Genomic DNA, 17,294 nt, shown 5'->3' on the forward strand with positions numbered 1-17,294 from the left:
CTATAACATTTAATTATGCCCGCGTCACACTGTCCCGATTTTTACGCCGATGGCAACACGATTATGGAAATTTTCAAAATCGGGACTGATCGTATCCAGATCGGGCTATTCGTAGTGTCATCTTTAACCATCGTAGAACCATCGACCACTTTTTCTAGCCTTCGGGGACAACTTCGGGAAGGGTTCTAAATTTTTTAACATGTTAAAAAAGCCCCGAAGGTGCGTCCGATTTTGAGGGTTCGTATTGAGTTCGTATCACCATCCTCACCATCGTAATGTCACCGGGAATGCATCTTTGAACATCGTATTGCATTCGTGTTTTCATCGTTTCCATCGGACAGTTTTGACATTACGATGTCTACACGAATGAATCACGAAGCTACCCGAAGGTCTTACGATGGCAACACTGACTTGAAGAGCTCGTGATCCCGTCGTGATGCCGTCGAATAAAAGTACGAAGGTGACAAGATGGAACTACGACGGCCATAAATCCAGCTAAATGTAAGTTAATTTTCGCGCTTAAATACATTTAAAGTGCCATGCGCGATATGCACTGGTCAGTCTAATACGACAGTTAAGAAAGACGTTCACAAAACATGGAGCTCATATCATATGATTCTATGAGAACAAGAAAGACGACAGCGTTGTTTCTATTAATTTAAATTGAACAAGAAGAGCAGGTATTACAGGCTCAGAATTTACTTTTACAAATAAAATATTATTTTTTGTAAATTTTTCATATCAAATAACATAATGAAAATCATAAACGCGCCTCGTATACCAAAACTGGAGGTACACGTATATAGGGAAACCAACTTTTTCTTCATTATTCTGATTTTTTATATATCGTCTGAGTTTTTTTCACACGAATGTTTACTCCATAAACATTTTGTTTTCTATATGTCATATTTTGCCGCATTTATTGCTTTCCCCACATCCTTCCTTTAATCTATATTATTATGATATTCTCCTGGAAAGAGCTCTTTTTGAATAAAAGGGATCAACGAACCCATTACCTTACCTTTAAGATAGATCAGTAAACATGGGCATAATTATGGGTGATTATTCAGACTAGTGCACAATTTTTCAGTTCAAACAAGGCAATGCCGAGCGTGGCATCCCCTCGTATGTAACATATTGGGGACAAATATGTGCACTATATTTGTATATGACACATGCAGAAAATGGTAAATTGAATACACATATTTGATACATAAACTATTTTTTTTATTCAGTAACTGGAAATACCCACGGTCTTCCGTCTTATGATTAAACCAAAAATTAAATGTACAATATAATATATATTCAATATTGATCAAACAATTTAAAACGCGTGATGCCTTCGGCATATAATTTAAATGCATCGTAAGCTGTACACGACGTCTTTTAGACATCGTATGGCCATCGCGCCATCATCGTAATCCATCATATAGCCTTCGTGATCCATCTTGTAGGCTTCGGCTGAGATATGAAGCTTAAATACCGTCTTCGGTTAACCTTCGTATGTCCATCTTTTGCTATCGTATAATACTTTCGGCACCCTCGTATAGACTTCGTTATTCATCGTACTTGCTTCTGTCACTTTTTTTTGTATTTTAACGAGATCGGGACCAACTCGTACGAACTTACAATTTTCGCATTCGGGTCTCCATCGTATATAAAAATCGGGACAGTGTGACGCGGGCATTAACGATTTCACGTCTGTCAATTTATGTTTATATCTATGGGTATTTCGGGTCGTGTTAAATCTTTCACCATACAAATAAGAGTTTGGAAACTATTGCAACATTATCTAAATCCTTTTTTGAGTGACATTTTGTCTTAATCTGTCAAAATTGAGGCCTGGAAAGTTGAAAAATTAAAATAATACCTTATGCATAAATCAGACCTTATATGATATGGAAAGTCATTTATTAATGAAAATTACTATAATGAGGGTATATTTTTAATAAATGATCAAATCTTGGATGAAAATTTTAATAGCCAAAATCTCAGTAAAACAGTTTTCACCAATTTTGTAGGGAATTAGTTTACTGTCTCTTGCAATCCAATGTAGCTGTAAAATATAATTTCAGAACACGGCATATTAAGTACTATACTGTCTTAAAAAATAAACAAATTACAAAAAAAGGAGCCTGTAATTGGCACGTTGTCGTTTGTATCTGTATACCTGGTTATCATATTTGTTTTCGTTTATTGTTATTGTATATGCAGGTCGTTAGCTTTTTCTCGCTTGAATTGTCTTACATTTTCGGGGCTTTTTATGGCTTACTTTACGGTATGTATTTTGCTCATTGTTGAAGATCGTACGGTGACTTCTATTACATTTGGTCTCTAGCAGATATTTGTTTCATTGGTAATCATACCACATCATCTTATATTTACATTCCCTTTTATTTTGTATTATTATTAGTAACTAAACGTTTTTATAGCGACAAAAGTGGAGAAGGAACTTTTTGTCCTTTCTAAACACCCGAATTCCCACTTTGTTTCTAAGAGTGTTTGTGATAATCGTCTTTATTAAAGATATTCATTTACAAATGAATGTAAATGCAACTGCAAAATAGTATGATCGTACTTTTGGTGTAAAAAGGGAAGTATGAGAGTATAGTGTTTTCCCTACTTTCCCAGAATGTAGATAAACTCATCATAGATACCAGGGTTGAAACTGTTATATTTGCGCCAGATGCGCGTTTCATCTACAAAAGACTCACCAGTGACGCTCTAGGATTAATTGTTAAAAAGACCAAATAAAGAACGAAATTGAAGATAATATCTCATGAGAAAATAATAAAAAAAAGTAACCGAGTTTGTGTTAAAACTAATGGTTGTGATAACGGCACGTTTGGTATCGATTATACCAAAAAAAACATAAGTATGTGAGTAGAAGGTAAACTAAATGATAGAATTTTGAAATGATAACATGAGTTATAAAATGCTTTCAAAATATCAAGACAATATGGGACTACCATACTTGTTTTCCTCTACTATAACATAAAAAAGTAGAAATAATCTTGCAAATTCTTATAAATTATAAATTTTGGAATTTTATAGATTATAAATTTTGGAATTCTATAAATTATAAATTTTGGAATTTTATAAATTACAAATTTTGGAATTTTATAAATTACAAATTTTGGAATTTTATAAATTATAAATTTTGGAAACTTTAAAACGTTAAGTAAAAGAAATCAAGTCTTAATTAAGCATACATATTCCTTCTTTGGTGATTTTGATATAAAGCAGATTAACGTGGTCATTAAAATAAATATTCGTATCAAAAATTGTATTCCTGCATCGAAAATTGAAAATCTAAAACTATTACTTTTTTACAATCCCTTACTAACTTAATACACTTGATGATTAAGGACAGAAATTGTTTTTGAATATGTCTATAAGCGTTCAAATTTATGATCATCGATTTGCACCTAAATTCTCATATTTGATTAATAACATGCTAAAACGTATATCAAAATTATACAAGTCGAAAAAGGCAGAAGCACTAATGTATGAAATCGTTATAATGTATTTACATTTCGCGATCTAAATTACCATCCAGGAGACCTCTAAGGACTAACAACTGTCTAAAGACTTGACACAAATATAAATAAAAGTCAACGTTAGATGTACACGTGCAATTACGTAATGCCAATTTGCCTAGTTCTATTCCATGTTAGAGATTAAAAAAAAAGAAAGAAAGATAATCATTGTTTCACCTGCTTATGATTTACTTTATGGGACGAAAAACTCAGCAAGGATTTATCCTGGTGGCTGCCTTGTTGAACTTTAAATGTTGAAATTCTTTTCCTTTAATAACTGTACACGGTTAGCACAAGAGTATTCGGGGTAAGATTAATTTAATTCAAATACGGATTAAATTCAGCTGAGCTACAGATTTGCAAGCCAATGATAATTTTGCTATGTTTTTGAGGTTTTTTTGACAAACTGTACCAACTGACAGCTAATAGTTATGTCAATACTTCGCTATAATAAATATTTGAAACAAAAAACAAAGTGATATTATTCTATTCAATCTAAATCGTATATTGCCCATTTACATTGCCAACATACCCACTAAGCTGAGCAAAGCAAGCAATCGTCTTCCTATTCTCTCTACCAGCCAAACTCCAAGTAAGGAAAAGACGAAGTTTACAAACGATGTTGCTGCTGACATCCATATAGCAGTAGAATTATCTCTAACTCCACTCATTTTTATAATACTGGCACTATAATACCTGAAACGACATTGATAAATTCATAAATATTGGGAAATCATAGTCACTTATGCAGGCGTCGCATTGTTACGGAATCGATACAGATGGACACAAGAAAAATTGAAAGTTCGTGAGGGCATCTCAAATCATCGTATGACCGTTAGTTGAGTTTTCATGGTCCGACAGCAGCATCGTTAGTGGTGGAAAAATCTTTATCATGCCAAAAGACCATGCGAAGGTTAATTTTTGTGTTGATTCGTCACACAAAGATAATACGAAGTACACAAGAAGCTGTCCGTTTGTCTTGGAAAGGCCACACGACAACGTTAAGCCCTCGCAAGGCCATCGTGTAGCCATCGTATTATAGTACGATGACATCGAGTTGGAACCACAATGTATGTGCAAACAGCGTTAATTGAGTAGCTCAAGAAAGTCTACAGAACATAGACATGTGTATTTCCAACAGCTACAATCACAATTAATCACAATTCAGTTCCTTCAGAATGGTACACGTTAATGATGGCACAATAAGGAAAAAGGAGGCAGCAGCATATTTCTTTTGATGTTCTTAGAGAAAATGATGACAACTCCTATGGACCTCCCAACTCCTCTTACATGAAGAAAATGTCTTTTTTCACTTTGACATATCTTGCTTTTTGCAATTTTAGTATTTGACAATGTCTCTATCATGTTATATATGTTTTGCTCAGAGATGCTACGAACACAATTTCACTGGTCGACGCACACAACAAGTTTCTCTGGATTGATGACGGCTTTAATGGTTTTGCAACGATACGAGTATATATAAATAGGTCAGAACTGAAAGGAAGGTCAGAAAATTTCGAAAAATATATTCAATCTCCCAGAAGAGAAGTCTCTACTTGGTGATGACGTTCCTATCACATACTGCATATTTGGGGTCAAAGCCTTTTGGGATTGACAGACGTCTAATGAACCCGTTTCCTTCAGAAATATGGAGCCCCATGAGAGAATATTCAACTATAGACTCTCCAGAGCCAAGAATGTAGCGGAGATTGCCTTAAGTATTCTGGCACGAAAGTTCAGAGTTTAATGCGGACCATGGACCAAAGCCCAGACCATTCAGAAAAATCATTTCAATTTATGTGATCCTTCAAAATCTCATCAGGCTGAGATATCCAATCATTCACAACTATGAATGAATGACAAAGCACTTCTTGATGTTTATTATGAGAGGGTAAGGACCACATGAGGGGATGCAAATTTAAATGAACACTACTTTACCTCAAAGACTTGTTCGGTTCGATGACAGGACAGGAAGATCTAATAGGTATACCCACAAAGTAGTGACAGTAAAATCAGTACATAGACCCTAACATTGTAAAAATAAGAGGAGCGAATATCCTGAATTCTATATTTTAAAAAATCTCATTATAGATTATTACTATTTTTACTGTTATGTTGTACATATAGCTCATTGTAACTTTTGTATTTATAACTTTTGTATTTATAAAACATAAGGTTTTCTATTCGATTTTATTCATAAGGTTCCTCGAGTAATGGTGAATATTAACGCTGTCACTTATTTGTTATTCAAGGCGCACAAAGAACACGTTTGGGTTAATATATTAATTGATTTGATGGTATTGTTGGCTACCTTTCTCTACTGCTTTTTCTATCTACACTGAAAGAAACAATAGCATTCATCATAATCTTTTTAGCTCACTTTAACTAAAAGGCCATTGAAGCTTTTGCCATCACTTCGATTCCTTCGTCGACGTCGTCGTCATCCGTCATTTGTCGTCGTTGTCGTCCGTCGTTTGCCTCCGTAGTCCATCGTCTTCAACCGCAACAGTAAGATCTACAGTTGATTCAAATTTTAAAATGAACGAGTTATTGAGTGGCCACGTTATGGGGGTCAATGTCCTTGAAAAACGATTTTCAATCTCCCTCATTCAGTCCATTGGGTTCATGAGTAAGTAACTGGAGCATCTACAATTCCTCTCTCTCTCTCTATATATTTTCTACTTTCTGTGACTCAATATTTGGTTACTAGTATCCTTTATCATTTGAAAGGTGTTGTTTTCAAAAGAATGCCCTGTTCTTAAGAGGTATCTGGTGATTGTGCAGTTTCTTACTTTTGTATAAAATTACTGTTTTAAAATTGTTTAGTCTGATGTTAAAATTGACCTCAGTTTCGTTAATATATTGCAGATTTCAAGTTCCACAAGCTAGAACGTAAATGGTATTTCCTGGTTTTTTTGGCCTGTTGTCGCATAGTTGTTGTATTGCTGTTTTGTTATTGTGTTGGTGAACGTGTTTTCGATGCTGGAATATTTAGCATTCTTCCAATTGTTTCGTTCGCCTTGTTTGTAATACTAGATTTACGAGGTCTCTTGTTTACTTTAATAGTATTTACTAGTATATTTTTTCGAGTTTAGGGTTTGCATTAAACCATGATATAAGGTGGTGAAAAAAATCTTTCAAGGAAGGGTCGTTTATCAATAAAGACTAGATTGCTTGTGGACAGTAGATGAAATATTTATCAGATCGGTATGACAGGTGACAACAAAAAGAATTATATTTGCGCAGATCGTCTTATCTTTGTATTACATGAGGATCGTTCTACCTTTTTCTCGAGCTTTACCTCTGATACATATCATTAAACAAAAGGTTATATTTTATTCATACACTGTTCTAGTCTGACAAGTTAATATGTATCAGTGTTTATGTGTAAGTCGTTAATAACTTCAGTCCGTTATAAGTATTTTTTTATAAATAACAGTTTAGTTTTGTAAGAAAAATAACAAATATTTACATTACGGTGTTTATGCCGCTGAGTTGTTGGAATAATTGAATTCCACATCCGAGAAACAGAGCACGTCTTACTGATGGCGTCGTAAAAATCCTTTTCAGTAATCCACCTGTAGATAAACAATGATAGTATTCTAAGTTATCACTAACAAGTTTTATATGATGTAACAAAAAAAGTTAGTTGCTACTTTTTATTATTCGTATTAGCTTAAAACGACTGTTGTGATCATATGTTTAAACCACGTAGTATGGACAAACTACCGTTCAAAGAAATTATACAGTATCATATGTAGCGATTGTCACAGGTATCTTAATTTAATGCACTATATATAAGCATCCAATGACATGATACATCGTTTCTATTACATACTAAGAAAATAACCTGTATATAAATGAAACTACTATTTTTTTTCGACATGGTGGTAGCTTGCTACTAAATCAGAAAAGGAATCAGAAAAAGTATATAAAGCCTCAGAATTAGTAGTTTTAATATGCAAAACGAAGTTCCAGTAATCAAGGACTACGTAAAAAACAAATCTACATATACATAACCCTCACTGCTTAAAAAAAGAAAATGTACCCTAATGTATTGACTGGATACACAATGCAAAATACATTATTTCAGAAAAGATAGAAATACAAGATTAGCATTTTCTCTTCAAACTAAGATAAGAGAAAATGTGGTGATATTTATTAATGTTATCTTAATTGCTATCCATTATAATACACCACATGGATTTCTGCTTCTACTATGCGAAAATTAATGAATCTTATGAAGACAAATTTTAGCAGTTAAATTTTTAGAAAGCATAAACATATTCAATATTAACATGATTAATAAATGTAATGATGCTGATATGAATGGTTGTACTTAAGTATGCACAGAAGTATCTACACAATTGGAAACTTCTTTGATTCTTTATACATAAATTCATGAACATTTTTGTCTCAATTGGCATAAAGGACCATGAAATTATATCCCTGTCACTTTGCCTTCGTTGTGCGTACGTACACTGTTTGTTATCCGTCGTAAGGCATCTGTCGTCCGTAAACTTTTCTTGAAAAATATGTTCCTCTAACATCATTCCATGGATTAAATCCAAAGTTTGTCTGCTTCGATGTATATCATAAAGTTTGTAATTTTCAGCCAAATAAATAAACCAACATGATCACCGTGGCTAAATGTATAGTATAGGACTATTGCAATTTGAGAAAATCCATCATTATTAAGATCAACTCGACAACCTTTATCAGCCTTGAAAAACTCTGTCGACCAGTGTTAAGCTTATTATCTAATACCTGTGTTTTTTTACTGTTTTTATTTTGTAGTTCTTTGCCGTTTTACTTGAAAACCATAGGAACTAGGTTCAAAATGTAATTGCACAAATGACCAGCTTGATAAACCCTACATGAAACTACCTTATCTTTTTTAATCCAATAACTGAAAATTTCAGAATAAAATCCGTCAACATATTTTGGAGTTGTTGCCCACAAATTTCAACACATACCAATATTCACATTTGTCAATGGTATCATAAAAATTGAGAGCTGTTTTAAAAATGTAAATTAAAAAGAGGAACATGAAAAGATATATATCTAGACTAAATTATTTAGATAATCTAATGGGGTTGTTTCCCTTAAAATATTGTGTTTTTCCATTTTTTCTGCAATGTTCATGTTGCAAGGTTAGCGTGCAATTTGCAGGAGGGATTTACATGATAAAAACTAACTAGCTTATGTAACTAAGATCTCCCAAAGCAAACTTTCAGATTTTCAACAGATGAGAGCCACTTGATGAAAATAAACTCATCACAGATACCAGGATGCAAATGATTTTATTTCTATTATAAATAAGTGACATTTGGCTGGAGGGTTCAGATGTTATTTGTAAGCACAATTTGAAGATTCACTTTAAACAAATAAAAATTTAAATTAAAAGATTATCGTCCACATTTGATTCTTAAATGAAACTTCTTCAAATTAAATGCTTTGTAACACAAAAAGACAGTATAGGCTTTAATTCAGAAAACTCTTTAATACCTACTTTATATAAGTATATACAGTATAGCGATATGAAAGGTGCATTACCTTGATAATCAGATGCTTCATGTTCTTTAAATCTGGCTTTCACATCCAGAATTTCGTCTTCAACATCATCTGTATCTCTGATACGTCGCAAAATTTTTCTCGCTTGGTCGTCTTTACTCTTACTCAGAAGCCAACGCGGACTCTCAGGTAGAAACAGAAAGCCGACAAACTGTATTGCAGAAGGAATACCGGCAATACCAAGCATGTATCTGAAATAAATTAGAATATCGTTGCCGTATTTGGCACAACTTTTTGGAATTCTGGGTCCTCAATGCCGATCCACTTTGTATATATTTGGCTTTCTAACTATTTTGATCTTAGCGTCACTGATGAGTCTTATGTAGACGAAACGCGCGTCTCACGTATCAAATCATAAGCCTGGTACTTTTGATCCCTATTATCACTGTTGCTTTATGTATACGAACTGGTTTAAAAGCCAAATCAAAAGTTGTAAACATGCATCTTAGGCTCATTTTGAGAAAGATGCGCAACTATTCCTTGTAGAAATAATATAAATGTACAAGTATGTATACAACATAATTAATTGAACAAATATCAACGTTTTTCTATAAAAGTTAATCGGAAGGTACCAAGACCTTGTTGATAAATATTACGTATCAACGTCAAAAAAAAAAAAAAAAAAAAAATACACGATGATCTTGAAGTTAAGATTCTGCATAGTGACTTGTTTATCATCCTAATAAGGTGTTGTAGTATTCTTCTATATAAATAAACTCATCATAGATACCAGGATTACATTTGGTATTCACGCAAGACGCGCGTTTCGCCTACAAAAGACTCATTAGTGACGTTCAAATCCCAAAAAGTCAAAAAGGCCAAATAAAGTACGAAGTTTTTTTTTATTATCTGCATCCGATTTCACCTGGATACACGGAAGCCCTATGAAGCTAGTTTGTCTAACGAAATGTAGCGTTTATTTCAATTTTATTGTAAATACTTTTTATATATACATACAAAATTATATATATTGATTTATGGTTTTAAATTTACTACTGGAATCATCAACATACTAGTAGTTAATTAACAATCTAAATTGTAATTTATAGTAAAACAGTCACTTTCATGCTGATAAGTGATTAAAAGGATCAACTTGTCTTTATGCATTATCGAATACATCATTTGTCCATGCTTTTGTAAAATTGTGATTCATTCCCTTTTTTTTCTATCATTTTCAGAATGAAGTTTTCTAAACAATAATATCATTGTTTGTATTCGATACGGGATATATAAGTTCAAAAACATATGTTATTTACAATTCTAAAAAGACATGGCATTTCCTTTTAACGTTTATCGTGATTTTTCTTATATATTTGCTTGAACCTTCTGTTCAACTTTCTTTGAATGTGTGTGTACCTTTGATATAAAAGACCACGAAGATTGTACTGCCAATGTTTGATATGTAAACAAATCGAAACAAAATAGTAAATTTTCGAGGAATGAATCAAATATGTGCATATTGTAGATTTTGCCAAACTGTATCGATATTAAATATGTCTCAAACCTCCATCCATTTCTTTTATCATAGCTAAAGGCACCATCAATTACACTTGCTATGAATTGTCCACAAGTAATAGATGCATTATTCAGTGCAACCAATCTTCCTCTCATATGAGCTGGTGCACATTCCGCTATATACACGGGAACAGTCATTGAAGTTATACCTGTAAAAAATTAATTACAGTTTGAAAAAGTCAATTCATTTTTCTCCCAATACAGTTGTTCACCTTACTGACTAATCAAACACAACTTCTCTTATATGTGTGCTTCTTAACTTTCCTTATTCGGCCAATCTGTTGATAAGATGTGTTATTGCAGTCCACCTTAGTTATTTGCCATAATCATACGTTACTTCCATCTTAGTTAACATACGTTTTTTAGAGTGTCTTTCTATTCTGTGATGTTACACTATTGTTCGGGGGTGATGGTTGGTTCCTATTAAAACGTTCAAATCTGCTGCATTTGTTTGCACCCGTACCAAGTCAGGAACCTGATGTTCAATAGTTGTCGGATGTTGATGTGTTTAATAACTGTTTCTCGTTTCTCGTTTTTAAATAGATTAGACCGTTGGTTTTCCCGTTGATTGGTTTAACATTCGTCATTTGTAAGGCCCTTTATTTCTTGCTGTTCGGTGTGAGCCAAGGCTCTGTGTTGAAGCCAGTACTTTGACCTATAATGGTTTTTCTTTTACAAACTCTTTTACTAATTGTGACATGGCACTCATAACACAGCTTCTTATATCTATCTATATATATATATTGATTTAGTTTATCTAAATATTTTGAGTTGTTTTTGTATAATGCAGTGAGATTGTGTCAAATTTTCATTCCTTCTACAACTTTTCTTTACAAAACAAAGATTTTGATCCCATGAATTAAGGCCATAATTCATCATTACTCAGTTCATTTTTCAAAAAGACGCCTAGTTAACGACTTTAATGCACCCACCTAACATACGGCTATATTAAATATCATTCGAAAGCGTATTACATGTACTCTCTGTTTTGCCCGGTCGTCAATAATTCGTACCTATCAATTTTCGTCAAATCAACGTTAAAGGTTATAATTGAAAGTTCCTAAATTTTGCAAGATTTAAATCAAATGCAATTTTCTGATACTTGTACGATTTTTTTCTTCTAAAAATTATCTAAACATTTCAAACAAATTATCATAACTCGAAATCAAATGCAAACTTAAATGTTGATTCCGCTTAATTTACAGAAAATTGCATTTCTTGTAAAAAACTTCCAAAAAATCATAAAATGCATATCTGAATATTTTCTGAAGTTTGAATATTTGTTTGTAAGAAATAGAATAGATTTATCGTTTTAGGCCGAGGGATCTTTTTTATCTTTTCAAACTTCAACTGATATGATTTAGGTCCAAATGCAGCCTTCCAATAAAGCTTTTGCAGTTGCCCTTTAAAACACCAGCTGTAAATGGGGATCATTTTGCTTTTATTGTCTGGATAATATTGCCAATATGGCAGATAATGATCAACCATATTTTAAAGAAAGGGTAATGGAAGAACTTTAAGGGAAAAAAAAAGGTATATTAGGTAAAAAAAAAGAAGGTTTTCCAATGTGGAAAGACATGTAACGAAGTTTATTCTCGTTCAATTTTCGAATGAAAACTGTTTGTACATGCGCTTTTCAATATCAAATCCGGCGAATTCCTTTTTATGTAAGACCATTATTATATACTTTATGAGTTGTTTTATCAAGTATGACTGAAAATTAATAATTTAGATTAATTAAGATTGAATACCCTTCCTGATATTGGTTTAAGTAGCACATTTCGGTAGAGTGTTTTAAAAGTTTTGTGTGTTTGTCCTACTTTTTCACCGTGGTCATGCTGTCATCTGTTTTCGACTATGGGTTGAGACTGCCGCCTTGTCATTTCATTCCTTCTTTCAACCAAAGAAGAAAAAAACCACAAGGTTCAAAGATGAGCGAAACAAAAATAACAGATATTAAAACTCAGATATTTGATGCAAAATATATAAAAGTAAAACAACAAAAGTTAACGAAAATTCAAAACGGAAAGTCTCTTATCAAATGACAAAACCAAAACCTGAAACACATCTAACGATTAGAAAACAAAACTTGTAATGGACAATGTTCCTCAAAAATGCACATATGGGGTTATACGTGATGGGATTTGTTTCATAATAGACATATTCAAATAGAGTTAAAAAAAAGTAATCTTTTAAAATATCTGAATGTTAGTCAAATTGTTTTAACCCATGTTTTTAGCACGTTTACATAATATTATGTACGTTTTTTTTTAACTTATATATCACTCTTATTGTTGTAAGATCTTCGCACCATTAGAAAAACAAACTTAATAAATATGAAAATAAAGTGAGAGAATCAACTAAAGACGCTGTCAGATCAACAACAGAGGTCTCAGTGCACAAGGCATATCCACAAACATAATTCAAGGTTAGATGACTTAAAACCAATTAAAAAACTGGATAAATAAAGGCAACAGTAGTATACTGCTGCTCAAAAGTCATATATCGATTGAGAGAAAACAAATCCGGGTTACAAATTAAAACCGAGGGAAACACATCAAATATAAGTAGAAAACAATGAAATAACAGACACACTGAAGTGCGACAAAATACAAACAAATGACAATGCAACATACATAGTAACGAACTAGTAACAAATTCCACTGGATAAATTCAACCACACTTGTCATAAATAACAATTGTATTGTTATTTATAATAAAATAACTTCATTTTACCATATTTATTCTTAATTTACATGTACTATCTTTAGGTTAATATGACATTGTCCAACCAATGCTTAACAAATGATCTACTAAAATAGTGCTATTTTTCTCTAAATGCCTTAAAATATTATATGGCACATCTACATAAACTTTTGATAAAAAATCATGGCCAATTAAATTTGAAATAATAGTGTAACATTTCTGTTTCTATTTTAAAAGCAACATTACTTGTAACATTTAGCCGAAGTCAACATCAATATCAAAACTGCTTAGTTTTGTAAGAGGTTGCCTATTTTTACACAAGGTAATTGCTGATTGGTAGAGTTTTTATTGTGACAGTCATTTCGTTCTTGATACTAATAACTAAAACTAATTCATTATTAATGGGGATTGCCAGTTTTCCTGCCGACCGTCGTGGTCTCTTGGGCGCTACGTGGGGATAAACAAATAAAAACTGATCGCCGCTAAATACTCAAATAACCAAAACTAATGACAGTGTGTGTATATATTAACTTTTCAGGGAGTGTATGTATTGTTTTTGGGAATTGCTAGAATTTCCATTAAAAAAATAATGTAAGTAAATATAATTGCGAAAGACTCAATATGTTTATAAGAATTACGTACTTTGATAAGATTAAATAACTTGACCAGGCATACAGAACATTTCAGCTTATAATAATTTTTACTTCCCAAATCTGTGCAAATGCAGTATAAGCAACAAAGGAAACGTATACATATTGAAAATTGAAATATCAAAGTTTCGCTCCAAAACTTTCCCCTTCAAGCATGATTGACCTGTGTATTCTGTCCTGTAACATTTTTGCACTTTTAAAATTTGTGTTTTTTAACCTATTAATATTGGCTTCATACAAAATGTTTTAACAAAGAACAGCTAAAAAGCTATCTTTTACAGATGGTGTTATTTTTGGCAACTTCAAGGTTGTTATAATTGGCTGTTTTATTAACAAGAAGTGTTATTGCAGAAATTAACTATGTCAAAAACGTCCTAAACACTAAATTAAGTATGTTATTTGGTTTCATGGTGAATAACATTTGAATCACAGACAAAGATTTTGGTCTTCATGCATTTTTGTCATTTTCAACGGAATTTCTTGAAAACGGCACTCTTTACTAAAAATCCGACATTAATATTCTAAAGTGCATTTGATAAGATACTATTAACATCTGTCCTAACACAATTCCATATGTCCATACAAAATGTTATTATTCAGAAGACAGAATATGCAAAAATGCTGACATCTTGTAAAATTATAAGTTGTCTGTCCTTGACCTTTCGTTGTGATTTGACGGAAACTGCACCATACGAATTGTTGACGACCGGGCAAAAACGATAGTACAGATGTTGTGCTTTTGCATGTTATATGATTTAGCCGTATGTTAGGTGGGTGCATTAAAAATAAAGTTGTATGGTTAATGTCACTCGTCTATGTACCTATCATCTATCATATCGTATACTTTTACAAAAGAACAAAACAAAATTCGATTAAAAATTGAACGTGTTGCAGGATTTTATTTTTTACGATTTCATGTCGCAATGGGATTAAAGTGATAACGTATAGGTATTCAATTAAATAATCCCTACACATATTAACAATGTACATGCCCTTGTATTTCTTTTATTGATATAAAACTGATGAGTTGTAAATTTACTCGTCATTAATGTACATGAAAAATGAAGCAAAAGCAATCACTTTAAATGTATCATATAATAGCTTAATCATAGAATTATGTACATACTAGTATAACAAAGTTTTTTTAAACAAAGAAAAAGCCAATATTCTAAACAAAGAAATAGCCAATATTTTAAAAAACCAGCATTTTGTTGTAGACTTTGTCCCTTTTAATGGTACCGTACGAATAGTTTACGACCAGACAACGAAAAAGAGATATTCTAATATGACGTTCTTATTTCGCTTTGGAAACAAAGCAATTATGTTCTGAATCACATAAAACATGGATTTCACGTGATTGACGTCGCAATTCAAATTGCAACGTCAGGTTTATTTTGAACAATGCTGGACTAAAGTTTAAATGGTTACATGGAAAGATGTGTCGTGGGCACTCATACAACATCTTTCGTCTATTTCATATATCTTTTTATTTCTTATCGTGAAACGGTTGATTTGGTTTTACGTTGGTTCATCATATCAAAATGGTTGCCTATCGAACGTGGATAATAGGTCCGCTTCGAAGTACAAAAGCCGACTGTTTTTCCTATTAAAATCGAAATATTTTTTCCGTGCCATTGAGCTTTGCTCATTTAAACATGGGTAGGCAATATATTTGTCAAATCTTTATACCGATTGTACATAACCACATCCATAATACAATTGTAGATCATCAAAAACTCAAATTCCCCAAAAAGGTATGCCAAAACAGACAACGGCCATCTATCAATTGGATGTCAAAATCTTAGTGGAATGATTTAACCATTTGATGAACAGTAAATTTACAGAAAAGTGCAAACTACTAGCATGGTAACATCCTTGGAATCGCAACATTAGACAGCAGTGGCATAGACGCAGTATTTTTGAAACCAAATCAAAGGTAGCAGATTTATAATTTTAAACGCTAAAAACGCGTTTTCGGTGAATACATTGATCTCATATATTGTATTATCCTAGACACGGAAATGTTCACACGAATTCAATGACAATTTCAACAACAACAGTAGATGGAAATCGCATTATGCATTTCCATCACTTTTTGATAACATTTTATACATAAATAGATATATTTCACAAATAGTTTATCAAGTGTATATCTGAAAGTATAATTGTATACTTGAAAGTATAATTGCTACATACATACATCGTTTTCCAGATATTGAGGTTCAAGTTTGCATTTCTTTAATGTTAGAATGTCATTTACCCCTTTAATGCTTTTTGTTTCACTTGTGAACTCCACTTGATTGTATATTTTTTTCCGCTAGAACATTTGCTAGTATAAATCATGCCAATGAACACATGAGCATTGCTGACATCTCATTCTAAGATTTTTGTCAAATACTGTTTCAATACTAAATAGTAAAAAATTGTAAGTTATAACCACATTATTTTCAAGATGACTTATGGTAAATTAAAATACAATTCTACAAATTACTAATACGTACCAATGCCTATACCTAGAATGCCTCTGCCAACAATCAACATCATTGTGTTTTGTGCAATACCTAAAATTATTGCTCCACCTGTGAAAACAATGCTTCCAATGAGAGTAGTTACTTTTCTACCAAAAACAGAATTAAGATATCCGCTGACAAGTGCAAACACTATAGCTGCAGCTATTGTAACACTCACGATGATTTCTTGTGTAAAGGAATCTAACGCAAATTCGTCTTTAAGCAAAAGCATTGCCCCTGAAACAACTCCTGTATCATATCCAAACAGAAATCCTCCAATCGTAGCAAAAAAAGAAAGTGTATACAAAAAACAAGACGATTGTTTCCTTTGAATATTATTAGCCGACTTTAAATTCATCTTTTTCAGTTTATCCTGAGCAATATTCGCCATGTTCGCCTGAGTTAGTACAATTATAAGTGATACAGGCAATTTTTTACTTTATCGTAAAGGAATGTAGTGTGCACGTTTTACTTAAGTGCTCTTTTGATTATTTTTCTATCATATCCTAAAGATTTAGTACGATTTAGATATATGAGTCTCTTTGTTCTTTATATAAGTACAATGACAATCTAGGTATGATAAATATTTCTTTCGTCAAGATAATTATTATCAATATGGACACATAAATTAAATGTTTGAATGATACACCAACGAATTTGATCTAATTTGAAGGGCATGGACACATCATTTATGTCATTGGAAACAAAAGAATGTTCCTCACCGATTTTCATAAAATCCTAATGACTCTCTAAACGACGGAGACCACAAAATTTGTATTCACGGTATAGTTGAATGCTGG

At 32.3% G+C, this 17,294-nt stretch overlaps 1 protein-coding gene across 1 annotated transcript in view; it reads right to left on the reverse strand.

The window, feature by feature from the left end:
• Positions 1 to 17,039, reverse strand: part of LOC143079193 (proton myo-inositol cotransporter-like) — a 30,756-nt gene extending 13,717 nt beyond the window's left edge. The window contains exons 1-5 of the mRNA XM_076254427.1: positions 16,486 to 17,039; positions 10,618 to 10,777; positions 9,096 to 9,304; positions 7,012 to 7,117; positions 4,072 to 4,235 (exon numbers count right to left, since the gene is read on the reverse strand). Of these exons, the coding sequence (XP_076110542.1) occupies positions 4,072 to 4,235; positions 7,012 to 7,117; positions 9,096 to 9,304; positions 10,618 to 10,777; positions 16,486 to 16,885 (1,039 nt within the window). The 5' untranslated portion in view covers positions 16,886 to 17,039. The remainder of the gene's footprint in view (positions 1 to 4,071; positions 4,236 to 7,011; positions 7,118 to 9,095; positions 9,305 to 10,617; positions 10,778 to 16,485) is intronic.
• Between the last annotated feature and the right edge of the window lie 255 nt (positions 17,040 to 17,294).

This window comes from Mytilus galloprovincialis, chromosome 1 (assembly GCF_965363235.1).
Source record: "Mytilus galloprovincialis chromosome 1, xbMytGall1.hap1.1, whole genome shotgun sequence".
Taxonomy (NCBI): Eukaryota; Metazoa; Mollusca; class Bivalvia; order Mytilida; family Mytilidae; genus Mytilus; species Mytilus galloprovincialis.